Source organism: Ambystoma mexicanum, chromosome 3p, assembly GCF_040938575.1.
Source record: "Ambystoma mexicanum isolate Mex_15411 chromosome 3p, UKY_AmexF1_1, whole genome shotgun sequence".
Lineage (NCBI taxonomy): Eukaryota > Metazoa > Chordata > Amphibia > Caudata > Ambystomatidae > Ambystoma > Ambystoma mexicanum.
Window position 1 is genome coordinate 636,269,813 of NC_090925.1, and position 16,526 is coordinate 636,286,338.

Below are 16,526 nucleotides of genomic sequence, written 5' to 3' on the forward strand. Positions count from 1 at the left end.
CCCGCCCTGTCCCCATCTCTCCTCCTCTGCCTGCAGCAGCATAGACCTGCCCCCGCCCTGTACCCATCCCTCCTGCTCTCCCTGCAGCAGCATAGACCTGTCCCCGCCCTGTCCCCATCCCTCCTCCTCTGCCTGCAGCAGCATAGACCTGTCCCCACCCTGTCCCCATCCCTCCTGCTCTCCCTGCAGCAGCATAGACCTGTCCCCATCCCTCCTGCTCTCCCTGCAGCAGCATAGACCTGTCCCCATCCCTCCTGCTCTCCCTGCAGCAGCATAGACCTGTCCCCGCCCTGTCCCCATCCCTCCTCCTCTGCCTGCAGCAGCATAGACCTGTCCCCACCCTGTCCCCATCCCTCCTGCTCTCCCTGCAGCAGCATAGACCTGTCCCCATCCCTCCTGCTCTCCCTGCAGCAGCATAGACCTGCCCCCGCCCTGTCCCCATCCCTCCTCCTCTGCCTGCAGCAGCATAGACCTGTCCCCGCCCTGTCCCCATCCCTGCTGCTCTCCCTGCAGCAGCATAGACCTGCCCCCGCCCTGTCCCCATCCCTCCTCCTCTGCCTGCAGCAGCATAGACCTGCCCCGCCCTGTCCCCATCCCTCCTCCTCTGCCTGCAGCAGCATAAAAATGCCCCCACCCTGTCCCCATCTCTCCTCCTCTGCCTGCAGCAGCACAGACCTGCCCCCACCCTGTCCCCATCCCTCCTGCTCTTCATGCAGAAGCATAGACCTGCTGCCGCCCTGACCCCATTCCTCCTCTCCCCTCTCTATGCCCTCCATTTATTTCATGCCCCTCTTTCAGCTCCCCCTCGCTCTCCAGAAACATTTCTTTCTCTCCATCTCGCTCTCTTATCCTCTACTTTCCACCCCTGTCCCCCCTCATCTTCCCCCTCCTCTTCCTTCCATGTATTTGCCTTCTTTCCTTGCTCTTATACAGCTGTTCCATTACAAACCCTTTCTCTCTTCCATGCTTGTCGCCACCATTCAGCCTTTCCTCTCCACTACTTCCCCTGTCCATCCCTCTCCTCTCTCCTCTTCCTTTACCTCTGCACTCCTCTGGGTTTCCCCTCTCTCCTCCTCCCTATTCTTTGACCTCACTTTCGCTCTTTCAGTCCCATTTTACTTCTGTTGCATCTCCCACTATACGTCTCTGCCTTGTGTACCCCTTATGTTCTGTTCCTTCCCTTCCTCCTTTTCAACTCCCCTCTTCCGTGACATCTTGATTCCTCGCCCACTGCTTCCTCTCCACTTACTCTCCCTCCCTTTAGTTCATGTCTTCTCTCCTTCCCTCCTAATACTTCCCACTGTCGCCTCTTAACCAGAGGCATAGAGGGTGGGCCTGAGTGGGCAAGGCCCACCCAAAATCAGTAAATGCCCACTAAGCAGCACCGTGTGGGCATTTACAGATGTTAATGTCACTGCAGAGGGCCCAACTACATTAGCTTCAGGCCCCACTTGTTTAACAATCCTGGCTACTCCTCTGCATAACTTGTCCCTCCTTCTTCTCTCCTTTCCTCCCTGTCGTTCCCTTCACCTAATTCCTCTCTTCACCTTTCACTCTCTCCCCCTTTGCTCTATTCACCCCCTGCGTCTTCCCTGCCACTGTTGTCTCCCCTTAAAGCCCCCGCTCCTCATACCCCCTCCTCCACCCTCCCGTTTCTCCTGTGCTCCTGTCATCCCATCGGCGGTATTTATCCTCCTCTGGAAAACGCAGTGCACCCCTGGCACAGTGCCCACTTGTCCCCTAAAATGGTGGTGTCTGGGTGAGTCAGACAGGCAGGCGCTGGGCCCCGTGTGTGGCCCGCCATCAGTGTTATGAATCCCCGGGCTCGGGTCACGCTCGCTGTCTATCCGGACATTTCCCAGACACCTTGCGCAGGGCTCCTGTGCGGTAGAGTGCAAGCACCCTTCACAACACCCCACCTGTCTCCAGACTCTCCCCTCTTGCCCCATGCCCCGACACGCAGTAGAGAAAGATGCTGCCCTCCCCTTGGATGTCACAAATCATGCTAGAATAGGATTAAGGTGGGGGCTGGGGGCGTGGGTGGAGTACTTCATTTCAATGATTATATTCTGTGGCTGAATAATAATGCTACTGTATAGTAATGTCGTCCTGCCACCTAGTGGTCATTTCGGGGCATGGCGAAATCATACTCCAACCTGCATTAATTATGCAGAGGGTTGATACACAAACAGGCGCGGACTGGCCTATATAGGGCAATGCCCGAACCAAAAACACAAAATGCTGGTGTGAGCCAGTTATTTTGGTCAACGTGGGCCAACTTTTTTCGCCAAATGTGGACCGGTTTGATGTTACTTCACCATGTGGCTAGTAGTTTTGACCAGTGTTACTGAATACATTTTCTTTACAATGCACAATTTGCATCACGTTTTATCAAAATCCCACTCAAACAGTCTGCCACAAAAGGAATGACTTGCCATTTGCAACTGTGGGCCACTTTTTCATTGGTGCCCGAGACAATTTTATGGCACAGTCCGACCCTGTACCCAAACCTATAATGTAATGGTAGGCTCATCATCTACAAAGATAATATCAGACTTGGTACACCTATCCCCTTGACTCTCACCTGTACCCCCTGCCTGTATCCCCAATCCCCAGATCCTCCCAAGTGTATCCTTACTAAGATAGCCTTTAATGCCGTCTTGATTAGAATATCCTACTACAGTACCCTCCAGATTTACAGCGCTCCGTTGATTCCGAGCTATGTGTGTGCTATACAAAAATAAAAAACATACATCTATTTAGCGTGCAATGATAGGTACACTGCTTTTGGGACAACACCTAAACGGTAAGTACAGTGGTGCATACATCATCACAAAAGGCATCAAGATCCTACAGGGCCAGGGGAGGTTCATCATCCCTACTCCACCTTGGTGGGTACACACTCAAGGAAGTAAGGTCAAAAACTTGGGGGCAATGGTATTTTTTATTTATTTATTTCTTTTTGGCATTTAGAGCAGCGCTCCAAACCCTTAGGTATCAGGGCGCTAGTTACAGTAAGGGCAGAGTAACAACCTTCAACGTGCAAGGCCACGCATCCAATACAGCATATAGGTGGATAATAACATGTGAGTCAAAGTTAGGGCAACTGCATAGTCTAGCAAAGCCCACCTCATGGTACAGGGGGCTACATTCGGGATACGGATACATGAGAGTCAGGTACGGTAAATGCCTGCCTAATGTAGCCCCCTGCCTCATGGTGCAGGGGGCTACATTAGGCATACGGATACATGACAGTCAGGTACGGTAAATGCAAGACTATAAAAGCCCACCTCATGGTGCAGGGGGCTACATTAGGCATACAGATACATCCGAGTCAGGTAGGGTAAATGCAAGACTATAAAAGCCTGCCTCATGGTGCAGGGGGCTACATTAGGCATACGGATACATGACAGTCAGGTACGGTAAATGCAAGACTATAAAAGCCCACCTCATGGTACAGGGGGCTACATTCGGGATACGGATACATGAGAGTCAGGTACGGTAAATGCAAGACTATAAAAGCCTGCCTCATGGTGCAGGGGGCTACATTAGGCATACGGATACATGACAGTCAGGTACGGTAAATGCAAGACTATAAAAGCCCACCTCATGGTGCAGGGGGCTACATTAGGCATACAGATACATCCGAGTCAGGTAGGGTAAATGCAAGACTATAAAAGCCTGCCTCATGGAGCAGGGGGCTACATTAGGCATACGGATACATGACAGTCAGGTACGGTAAATGCAAGACTATAAAAGCCCACCTCATGGTGCATGGGGCTACATTAGGCATACAGATACATCCGAGTCAGGTAGGGTAAATGCAAGACTATAAAAGCCCGCCTCATGGTGCAAGGGGCTACATTAGGCATACAGATACATCCGAGTCAGGTAGGGTAAATGCAAGACTATAAAAGCCCGCCTCATGGTGCAAGGGGCTACATTAGGCATACAGATACATCCGAGTCAGGTAGGGTAAATGCAAGACTATAAAAGCCCGCCTCATGGTGCAAGGGGCTACATTAGGCATACAGATACATCCGAGTCAGGTAGGGTAAATGCAAGACTATAAAAGCCCGCCTCATGGTGCAAGGGGCTACATTAGGCATACAGATACATCCGAGTCAGGTAGGGTAAATGCAAGACTATAAAAGCCCGCCTCATGGTGCAAGGGGCTACATTAGGCATACGGATACATGAGAGTCAGGCAGTGTAAATGCAAGACTATAAAAGCCTGCCTCATGGTACGAGGGCTACATAGCCATGCAGATACATGAGAGTATGTAGGTCGATTATGCCCAGTGGTAGGATCAAAACCTAGGGTGCAACGCTAGGTACTTCACCCCACAGTTAATAATACGAGCCAGTGCTGGAATTGGATCAGATGTCGTAGAATTCGCAAACAGACGAAATGTGTCTTCCCAGATTCTGAATTCAGGGGGAAAATCCCATGCTCCAGCTGCTGCACACTGCACCTGCAGCGAACAGCTGTCGCAAATGCTCGAGGTAAACATCCGAGCTCAGAAGTGCTCTGTTCCAAGCTGTCTTTGTTTTGCATTGAGCACATGAGAAGTGCAATTCATGTTAAGTGGCTGCAGACAAAGCAGTGAGTGGATGATTGGGACAAGTTAATGTCCCTTAAGAGGTGTGGATGCCGAGTGAGTAGATCGGGTGCATCCAGTGAGAAAAAGTGAAAACGAGTAAGGGATCATGTGATGCAAGTTTATAGCTCAAATTAGATTTGTTTAGGCAATCCTTACTTGCTTATTGTAGGCCTTCATAAGTATAGGAAAATAAAACCACAATCATTTTGCTCAGTGTTACTAGTATGATTTATACACTGTCGGGCTAGTTTATTGTGAGATTTGTGATTGTTTCATGGCATGACTTCATAACTGATTGTTATTCTACTTTAAACATGTTTTCTACATGTTTCAAAGCCTGTCACTGCAAAATAAGCTGCTTTCAATCTTGTGAAATCTAATTGGGGTTGTTTAGCCCCTGAAGGCTTGCTGGGGTACTTTTAGCCTTCCAAAGTAAAGCTGACATGCTTTTAGCCTTGTGGCGTGTAGCTGGTGTGCTTTAGGCTTATGAATTCTAGCTGAGATACTTCAGCCTTGTGACATCTGGTGGAGGTGATTGTAGCCTTGTGACATCTGGTGAAGGTGCTTTTAGCCTTATGAAGTCTTGCTGAGGTGCTTTATGGCTTATGAAGTTTAGCTGGGGTGCCTTTTGCCTTGTGAAGTGTGGCTGGGGTGTGTTATGCCTTATAAAGTCTTGCTGATGTGCTATTACCCTTGCAAAGTCTAGCTGGGCTGCTTTTTGCATTATGACGTGTAGTTCAGGTGCTTCTAGCCTTATGAGGTCTTGCTGAGGTGCTTCTAGCCTTATGTAGTCAAGCTGATGTGCTTTTAGCCTTGTTAAATGTAGCTGGGTGCTTTATTTATTTATTGTGTGATTTAGTGCCATACAAACAAGAACTTTTTCATACATAAAAAACAAAGTAACACAAAAGAACAAGGAAATGAAAAACAAAGGAACGCCCACTAAAACAAGCAGTACCAATAAAATGCAACTGAAATATGTATTAAAATACATAGCACCATAATCTACAATAAAAAAAAAAAAACACATATCTAATCAAATCCTGGCCGCCAGCCACAGACATTTCCACAGTTACACATTCGTAAGAATATTGTCCAGGAAATGCATTAGTGTAATTAAAAGATGATCATTAGAATGTATAAGTAAATTCCACCACATATTTTCCAAGGATAAAATGCAATATCTCTGCATAGAACTATTACAATGCGTACGCCGATAATTAAAAAGCGCTGTGCACTCAACCATTACATGCTTCAGCGTTTCCATGTATGTTCCACAGAAACCACAATTTCGATCCTTCGTTGGGATTTTTAGTCTCGCCTCCCATGACATCGTTCGTAGGAAAAAAGTTTAATTTAACTTTGATAAAAACCGTTCTAATTTTCAAAGAACCATATCTCCTAAGGTACGATTGTAGATTACTATGAGATGTTATATCCCTAGTAAAATGATCAGCAATCTTATAGGTCATTAACTGATTTCTCGTATTGAGGGCAAATAATATTACACATTTGTTCCCGCCCCGCAACGTGATCACCCCAGGTGAGACGAAATTGTGGACTGCCGCTTTTATGAGCATGCGAGTACTAACAGAGAAAGTGTGGAGCTGCTGAAACCCAAGAGCAGAGGGTTAATGACCATCTTGTCCCCTGCGGTTCAGAAACATTTGTTGTGGGCAGAATTTCCGACAGACTGTGCGCACATAACTAGGGCACGGTTTGATTGTGAAGACATTACGATGACAGAATCAACAATGCCACCAGCACACAAAAAGAAATGTTTAGCATCATTAAAGAAATGAGAAACCCACCAGGCTGCGATAACACCCCAACCCCATCAGAAAAACTATGCAACGACTTGGCAAACCACTTTAAAAAAAAATCAATGACATCCGACCAACCATTCAAAAGCGACCAACCAACCACAACAAACAACCCAACGAACCCAACACGGAACCACAGCACAAACGCCAAAGCTTTCCTGAAATATCAGCAGAGGCATTTGCAATGTTGGTTAAACGAAGCAAGAAATCAGGATCACCCATGGACCCCTGTCCCCCAGACATCTACAAATCACTCCTCGCGCAAGGATCGCCAGCAGAACACTACAGAAACCTTCTAAATCTATCACTATCAACAGGGACTGTACCGAAGATCTTCAAATCAGCATACATCAAGCCACTCTTGAAAAACACAAGTGGCGACGTAGATGACCTTTCCAACCACAGGCCGATCTCTAACATCCCCTACCCAGCAAAACTCCTAGAAACCTATGTATAGAAACTAACCCAAGAACACGTAGAAAAACACCACCTGCTGGACCAAGCTCAAATCGGTTTCAGACCAGCGAGAGGAACGGAAACAGCACTACTATCCATCTGGGACGACCTCAAAACTAACGCAGACTCAAACACTACCTGAGCCCTTATTCTGCTCGACCTCTCCGCATCCTTTGACACAGTTAGCCACGACACCCTGACCAAAAGACTAGAAGACATAGGCATAACAGACACAGCACTATGCTGGACCAAATCATTCCTAGCAGACAGAACAGAAACCGTATGGATAAAACCTTTCAAATCCACTCCACGAGTTAACGACTGTGGAGTGCCACAAGGATCCTCACTATCTCCACTATATTTCAACATCTACCAGACTCCGGTCATCAGAATCTTCAAAAAATACAACATTACATGTTACAACTACGCAGATGACACTCAGATCATCTACAAAGACACCGATGCCAACCACTCAGCCCTAACCGACTGTCTAAAGGAAGTCTTCAACTGGATGGATGCCAACAACCTGAAAATCAACCCAGGAAAGACCGTAATCATGATTGTATCCAAAGACCAGGAGAATGAAGCCACCATCCCATGGCCTACGGAAATGGGAAACGCACCAATGCCATCGAAGGTAGTAAAAACTCTGGGAGTCCTAATGGACAACACCCTAACCCTGGAACCACAAATAAATACAACAGTGAAGAAATGCTTTTTCCTCCTCCGCACAGCAAGAAGAATTCTACCTTTCCTCTCCTTCACACACAAAACACTCACTATCATCGCCCTAGACATGTCAAAAATTTACTACGCAAACAGCCTCTACCTCGGAATACCAGAATACCTCCTGAAGAAACTGCAATGGATCCAAAATGCAGCAGCAAGACTACTCCTCAAACTATCCAGAAGAAACCACATCACTCCAGCCCTAAAAACACTACACTTGTTCCCAGTAAAACACTGCATCACCTTCAAAACAATGTGCATAACGCACAGAGCAATCAGCGGACAAGGAGCAGAATTCCTACAAAAGAAAATAACAGCCTACAAACCAACAAGACCCCACCGATCAAGCAATGAAATCCGCCTGGAACTCAAACCTTAACAAAAAACTTGGAGGCACCTCCTTCTACCACTTAGCTGCAAAAACCTGGAACAACATCCCAAAAGAAATAAGAAACACTGAAGATCACCTAAAATTCAGGAAATCACTAAAAACCTGGCTCTTCGACACCACAGACTAAATCTGGAAACCAAAACCGAAAAAAAAGATGACTAAACCGGAAAGGACACGGACATCCCCGACCCGAGAGGGTAAGTCCCAGGGCACCTAGACGGGGGACACCGGATAGACTGAAACACAGGCGGCACGCACAGAAACTGAGTCAACTACCACAGACAATCCCACCATCACTTCGCCCGCCCCTTAGTTACCGCCAGGCACCACAGTGATGTGGAATTGTCGAGATAATGGCAATCACCACATGACCTGAGAGGTTGACATTGGTGATTGCACTGGCCACAGGAGTATGAAGGGAGGATAAGGGGAGCTATTAGAGAGCATGTTAGAGGTGGGGGCCAGAGGGGTAAGGAACCTTATATACCAGTCGGACCCAGATCAGGACAGCGCCGCATCAGGGGAAGCCACGCAAGCCGAGCGCCTCAATTCAGGATAGAGACGCAAATTAACCAACTCTACTAACAACTTCCCTCTCTGCCTACACCTCTCAAACTCCAACCCAAACACAACCAAAACCTACAGCACAACAAACCGCACAAACTTCACTATATCGCAACAACAAAACAAAAACACACATAGTCTTGCACAACAGTACACAACGACTACCGGCCGCAAACACCCCAGGCCCAGCCAACGGACCCTCCGGGCTGAGGCCGCCAACAGCACATCACTGCTCCCTTGCACTTTTCCTGCTTCATCCCACTAACTCAACCTCCCCTCCCCTTTCAGAGCCGCCAGAGCACTAGGGGAGCACTCCGGTGGTGATAGTGCGCGGTACAAATGTCCTTTAACATTAACATAACATTGCGGGCGGTGGTGGCGGCTTGGTCTGCGGGGGATGCCAATCCGTCTTGACTTCTGTGTGACGCGCCACATGAGACCTTGCACACTTGGTATTTTTTTGTCCTGCATATGTGAAAGTGAGAGGTTTTGTTCTACTGCCCTTATTGCGTGAAATGGGTTTTGTGCAATATCGGCCTGCTCTAATATACGTACTGTGGGCTGACTCACCTCGCGTGGGTTGGTCCCTGCTTACATACTTCAAATCAGCACTTTATCTGAGGAAACGTATGCTTAGAAGTATGACATGAAAAGAGAATTTGTATGATTATTAATGTGTTAAGATTCAAAATTTGAATAGGTCTTCTTAGATATTTTATAGATTCGATCCTCATTGTAATATATTTAAATTGTACTCTGTATTTGTATTGTTTTTTGGAATGTAATGTGCATTTTCCGAAACAAACCTAATGATGATGATTTCTGGTATTTATCCAGTCATTTTCAAAAACTCTTTTTTTGACTCTTTGTGGCCGCGGTAGTAAATCCTTTTTTTAACCAACAAATTGTTACTTAATATGGTCAAAGCAGCAGTATATGTCCATTCCTTCAATGCCCTGCATGCTTGCTTCTTCCATTCATCATTTAGATTTGCAAACAATGTACTGGCTGGGGGTCTGTGGGGGGCACCAAACAGATCTTAGTAGCTGCAACGCCCGCCAGCTAATTCGAGCTTTTAAAGAAATCAAACCTAATTCATGGCAGACTGCAGGAAAGGGATAACACCCTCTTCCATACTATCCTTTCAAATGTATCCCAATCCAACCTTTCGTCCCTAAACTCTCCTCTGTGTGCTATTCTAGGGATGATCATCTGGTTATACATTTTAATGGCTGGTACTAGCGAAAAGCAACCATATTTCTTATCTATGACTCGCAATCGGGCTGCAGCAGAAATTGCATCCATTTTCATGGATCGAACTTGTGTTGCTCCGCGTCGTCTTGCTTCCAAGACGAGCGAGTTGCCCCTGAGCTAACCTCCCGAGATACTTCAAACTAGTTACTATTTTGACTGTCTGTTTATTAATTATCCAACAAAATGTTGGCCTACGTAAAGAACACCTCCCCCATTCAATAGCATTATTTTAGACTTTGAAACATTAACTTTAAGATGATTGCCCTGAAAGTAAGTGGTATCCGCTTTCAAAGACTGTGGAAGGCCATTTGGGGTCGAATCTATTAACACCAAATCATCAGAATCTAGAAGTTAATGCACTACCAAAGAACCCAATTTTGGGTGATTGGCACCAATTTCAACCAAACTAGCCCAGATGTCAGCGATATACATATTAAAAGAAACATGCCCAAAACACAACCTTGGTGTAGGGCCTGTTTACTGTACACCCACCCAGAATAGGAGTCATTTTGGTCAAGTCTCACTTTTAATCTAGCATTGAAATGCATCTATATTAGCATCTCAAGCAAGACCTCTGGGCAACCCTGAGCCCTCAGTTTATTCAATAATCTCAGCCGATTCACACACTCAAATGCTTTGCTAACGTCTAAAAAGGCTATATATAAACAGCATTTTTTTATTTTGTGGCCTGTCTGGCTAACTGTGTAAGTAGGCAATTCAGAGACGTGTTAGTCCCCTTTTTAAAACAAAACCTGATTGATATATGACCAGGCTGCCCGAATTGCTAGCCCAACTAGCAAATGACCGCAAGACAAAAGTAGCAAAAATCTTGTAGGATGCATCCAAAAGAGAGATAGGACGGTAATTTGCAGGATCCATCCTATCTCCCTTTTTAAAAATAAGAACCACAATTGCATCCTTCCAAAAAGGGGGAAACTGTTGAGTTCAGGGTATATTATTAAACATCTGTGATAGGACTCTGACACAAAGTAAAGGAGCAGATTTCAAAGTAAGATTTGTAAAGCCACCTGGTCCTGGAGCACTTGAGGATTTGGCCCTTCTAATAACATCAATAATAGCGTCTAGGTTCATATCCAAAAAGCTCCATGAAGTACAATAATCTAACAACATGCTGGCATCACTGCAGACCCAGTGCTCAGAATCAGGAATTGAATAAAGATTAGTAAAATACGGTTCCGACTGTGCTCCAGATAATAACTGGGTCTGCATATACTCTTGAGTGGGCTTTACTATTAACCCCCAAACAGTAGAGGCATCTTTACCAAGAATGCTGCGTAACAAGAATTCTGCATCCTTCTGACAGAACAGGTATCTATAGCCTTTGACCAAATTACATAAGATCCCCCAGGACATTACCATTCAATAAATGCATTTCCCAAGCATCTAAAACAGTTATTAGCTTACCTCTATTTTTAATTGCTGAAGAGACTTTTCTCTTGCCCTTACCATTTTAGTGTGAGTCATCTAAACATTCCGAATTAAAGTCCCCCAAAATAATGAAATAAATTTCCCCACCAGCTTTAAAAGTGACCAAAACATTCAAAATAATTTCCAAAAAAGCACACAAATCAGTTGACGCAGGATTGTAGTATGCAGACCACCCTCCAGTTGGCCAACAAGTAGTCCCACCAGATTATTTTCACCCCCAACATTTCTGGCATGTCTAAAAACAAATGTTCAATTACTGTTCTTGGGCACAAACGCCTAGCACAAAATAATCCCCCAAACAGCCTGCTTCTAAGCCCTCTTCTAGCCGGCTCATGAACAAGAGTAAAACCGTCCAGAACTGGTGTGTCCAACATTAATGTCTCCTGACGACAAATTAAATCACCTGATTGCCTTGATGGGAAGTGTGAGCCCAAGTGCTGAAACCCACGGGTATTTCATGAGATAATCTTGGAAACCCTCTTTCAATTCTGCCTGCCTCCAGGGTCCCCTTGCCCATAAAATGAATTAATTATGGACGCCCAATCATAAGCGACTGAGCGTTCCGAGTGATGATTAGAGGAGCGCTCTTGATTTTGAGAGCCACCCGATTTAACATTAATCACTAAGGGATCACATGGAATAGACAAATGCTTTTCATTCCTCCAACCACTTGAATCATTTGACAAAACAGCCTCAGCCATCTCTGAAATATGGTAGACCATATTAAAAAAATATGGTGCCTCCAACATTACTACATTCTTTACAAGTTGAGAATATAAAAGCCCTTTATCCACGTCAACCCGTGTATTATCAATGAATCCAACACAGGCTAAATCCTTTGATGTTATAGATTTTAAAGATGGGACTTCATCATACAGTGCCAAGATGCATTGTCTAATAGGAGGATAAATACCACTTACTGCGAAAGTAAGTTTCAAATATAAAAATATCAATCCCTTGACTGAGATTCTAACAATTCTGGGGGACAGATCGGTGCATCGTGAGGCACGTCACCCATGTGTGGAACTGAAATGCAGAACCCTGCACGGGTCTTGCAATTTCTCCATCACTCCTCCAACGTTAAGAAAGTTAATGACTCCTTCAAGGCCAAGTTCATTGAATTACTTGCAGGAACCGAAATTGGAGCCGTCGGTAGCAAAGTGGTAGTGGCTAGTCTAACATCAGGGATAGCCGTAGTTGACACCAGAGATACAGCGTCTCCTGAAGGGAACTCACCACTGCCTGAGACTGTTTTGGGGAGACAGCCAGGTCTTCATCACTGTCCCCAGAGTGAATTGTAAGAAGACTGAGATCAAGAGTGTCAGCTACTCTATGGGCTAGTTTAGGTTTTAGAAACGTGGTCCCATTCCTATTCGTTTTTGAGCTAACGAGAAGTTGCCCAACTATGATATTAGCATTCCCCTTTTTCTGTTTGTTGTTTTGTTTTTGTTGTACACCGCCCGCCCTCGTTGTGGTAAAGGCATTTGTGCACAAATCTTAAGGGTCAGAAACGCCAGACTGATCCAAGAAATACTCAGTGTCCACCTTAATCGAGCGAACAAATGTATGGGACCCCTTTAGGCCTTGCCCAAATATATTGCTCTCCTGTTTCATCTTCTTGGGTTTCTTCTTCTTCTTTACACCACTACCAAGTCACGTTGTTCAGTGTACTGTGCCATATCAGCAGTGGGCAACTTGTGGAGCTCATTCATGGCCTGCAGTGGCCACTGATGATTCAGGCCCACCACCTCTGCTCTTACAAAACCACCAGCTGACAAGCCTTGATCCGGTTACCCTACTGCCGGTTTTAACTCCTCAAGCTCAGTGCCATCAGGCGAGCAAGATTACCAGTCCAAATGCATTGTTTGGCACAATGTAGATCTCGCAAAACCACGGTTCTCAGCCTGATAACCATTACCGCTATCTTTGCCAAGCGAGCTGCCACACGCCATTAACAATAATTCTGACTCTGATCCACTTACCCTGGTATAATGTATGGACGTTCTGGAATTTATGTTAGCAATGTTTCCCAATGTAATCACTGTAAGCAACAATATACTGATGCAAGTTATGCGGAACATTTGTAATCCATCACCACTGCAATCAACTATTGTAACTATCTTCTTAAGAAAAAGCACCCAGATGCCCGAGGGCTTGGTGCGCTGTACAAATGACCAAATAAATCAATTCATAAATAGATGGACCCTTGGATAAAGCTCATCTTGGCCTACAAATCCTTTAAAGTGGCTTGAACTTCCCTAGTTTCAGATTGGGTGGTTTCATGACCCCTGTCCAACAAATTCAGGACCCGGTAAAGAACAGGAAAGGAAAAGGCGTCAATTACTTGGTCTCCATGTGTTTGATTTTGATTCAGAGCGAACCTTGCAAAAACACATCATGTCCCATTTGAGCACCTGTTTTGCAAGGAGAGCTCGTAGAGCCCCCCCCCCCATCCCCTGTTCTACAAGAGAAAGTCTCTTCGACCAGTTTTCTCATGTTCTCTGTCCTGTGTCCCCCTGGATAAGACTTAGAATTAAAAGGTAAGTCACGTAAATCTTTAGAGTTCGATCTATAGAGCCGCACCGCCTCCAAACCCACTGGTAAGGAAGAGTGCGCTGTTGTAGGATCTAAAGATAGACAACCCCTTTTAGCAGGTTTGGAAGAAACAACTGGTGGCAAAATTGCGACATCATGGTCTAAAGAGCAGGAGTCGTCGATTCGTGTCTGTGCCAGCGTCACAAATGTATTTGCCGCAATCATTTCCACACGGCAATCCACAGCCGCATGTGTATGTGCCATGCCGACATCAACACTACCACAGGGGACTCCTATCTACTGTGTGTCTGATTTTGATGTACCAGCTACTACTTGAACCCACGAGTTAGGACCCCCACAAGGAACAGCGTTGGGCGTAATGCTACCAATAGCGTCCTGATTAACCTCCCTTACTTGGTCCAAGTTCAGGTCGGAATGAATCGTGGCCGTAGGAGCTGCCTGGAAAGCGGGCTCCATCTGACGTTTCCCACCCCTCAGACCATAAACAATAGACGGTAGCAAAAGGACCGACAGCAGGAACCTTATATTAATAGGTATTCCAGGCAGAATATCACAGTACCTTTGTATAGTCCTCCGAAGTTGTCATCCAGTAGCCAGTATGACCAAGAAACACACTGGCACACGGAAACACAGAAACACACTGTGCACACTGCATGCACCGCGTCGGTGTGACTATTAGAAGACTGGCTCCAGTAACCAGCGAGGAAAGACTGTCGACTAGTAGCCTGTACTCAGCAAAACAGATTAGCATCCTGCTTCCAGTCAACACAGAAACACACTGTGCACCCTGCGCGCTCCACGCCGGTGCGACTATTAAGATGACTGCCTCCAGTAACCAGCGAGGAAAGACTGTCGACTCGTAGCCTGTACTCAACAAAACAGCTTAGCCTCCTGCTTCCAGTCAACACAGAAACACACTGCGCACACTGGGTGCTCTATCCCTTATGAAGTGTAGCTGAGATGCTTTCAGCCTCGTGACGTCTGCTGGAGGTGCTTTATGCCCTGTGAAGTGTCACTGGGTGCTTTATGCCTTATGAAGTTTAGCTGAGATTCGTTTATCCTTGTGAATTCCATTAGAGGTAAGTTCTTGTATGTGCGTTGCAGGTGGAGTACATTCAGCCTTTTGATGGTTTTATTGAGGTTCATGTTGCCTTGGAGGTCAATTTAGGGATTTCCCACCTTTTGATGTTTCTTTGAGGGGCATTTCCCCTCTAAGGTGCACAGATAAGGTTGTTTTTACATTGCGTGGTAAATCAGTGTGAATTCCCTTGAATTGCTTCCTGTCTTTTGACATCCAGTTGGGGTAGATTCAGAATTCTGAGATTTGGAGGAGCAGGTTGTGGTCTTGTGAGGATCAGTTCAGGTGGTTTCACCCAGCTGAATGTTCATCAAGGTGTCTTGTCTAACAATCTGCTGCTGGGGTTGTGTGTAGTTGGTAATGCCCATTGAACCTGTATTTGCCCTACAAGCTCAGCTGGTGTGCTCCATCTGTAGGCTTCTGTTGAGGGGCTTGCCGTCCTTTGATGTCACGATCAGGTGAATGTAGCCAGTTGCGCCGTCTCATCCCCATGCATATCTTCCCCTCCTCCGCAGGGTACCTGAACGTGCTGGTGAATCGGTGCTGGAAGGAGCGATGGTGCCGCTTGAAGGGCCACACACTCTACTTCCACAAGGACCGGAATGACCTGAGGACGCATGTGAATGCTGTGGTTCTGCGGGGCTGTGAAGTGAAGCCCGGCCTCGGGCCCAAGCACCCGTTTGCTCTGCGTATACTACGAAATGGGCAGGAGGTTTCAGCTTTAGAGGTAGGTGTTGGCTTTAGAGGACGGATCCGCACTGGAACATGGGTGACTTTGCATTGTGTATTGTCCTAGGACTTGCGTGCACTGGAAAGAATGCAATGGCCTTCATTAAATGGGTTCTGTAGAGCCTGGGTGATTATATTGCCTGAGGGCCTGGAGCAGTAGAGTGCCTGGCTGATCGTATAGGTCTGCAGTGCATAGAAGCCATGGTGCCTGCATGTTCTTCAGGGGTGCCAACATAGAGCGGCTTGTAGAACCCAAGAGATCATTAGGAGCACCTCTACATAGTGATTTTCAGTACACGTGTGCTTATGTAGGTCACATGTACGTAGGGGTCTATGTCCAGTTAAATGTTAGCCCTGCAAGACCTTATGCGTGTAAATTACCCATGCCTGTAATTAGGTGTCCAGTAAATTGGAGTCTGCTGTGCCTTTGCTTTTATAGAGTGCACTATATTAGAGCATAGTTGATGCCACCAACATTGAAAGCAATGCACTGTTTGACCCCAGCCATTTGAATGACATTATTATCCATGTGTGTGAGATGATACTGGACATTGCAGAGTATATAAAGGTTGGAAGGAGGACTGGTAAGAGCTGCAGGCATGGGGGTTGAGATGAATAGCAGTAAGGTGGGTGGACAAGATGAGGGAGGAAGAGAACTGAATTGAGAAAGAGGTGGAGAAATTCATTTGTAAGATGTGAGGATGAGGGATGCAGCCAACAGTGGCAAAAATTAAGAGGTGGTGATTGACGAAGGAATTATTTGACCCTCAGTAGCATTTCGCCAATCGCATCGCAAGAGATCTTGGGCCACTGGGTAATCTCACTTGCACTGCAAATAAATCAGTGGTCACTGTTGGTGTTGGATGCTACTGTACAAGCAGCTTGCCTGGGTG

General features: G+C 46.1%; 1 protein-coding gene across 2 annotated transcripts in view; it reads left to right on the plus strand.

The window, feature by feature from the left end:
* Window positions 1-16,526, plus strand: part of AFAP1L1 (actin filament associated protein 1 like 1) — a 297,654-nt gene that overhangs the window by 241,564 nt on the left and 39,564 nt on the right. For both annotated transcript variants that reach the window (XM_069651391.1, XM_069651390.1), the window contains exon 12: window positions 15,420-15,631. In XM_069651391.1, coding sequence (XP_069507492.1) covers window positions 15,420-15,631 — 212 coding nt within the window. The remainder of the gene's footprint in view (window positions 1-15,419; window positions 15,632-16,526) is intronic.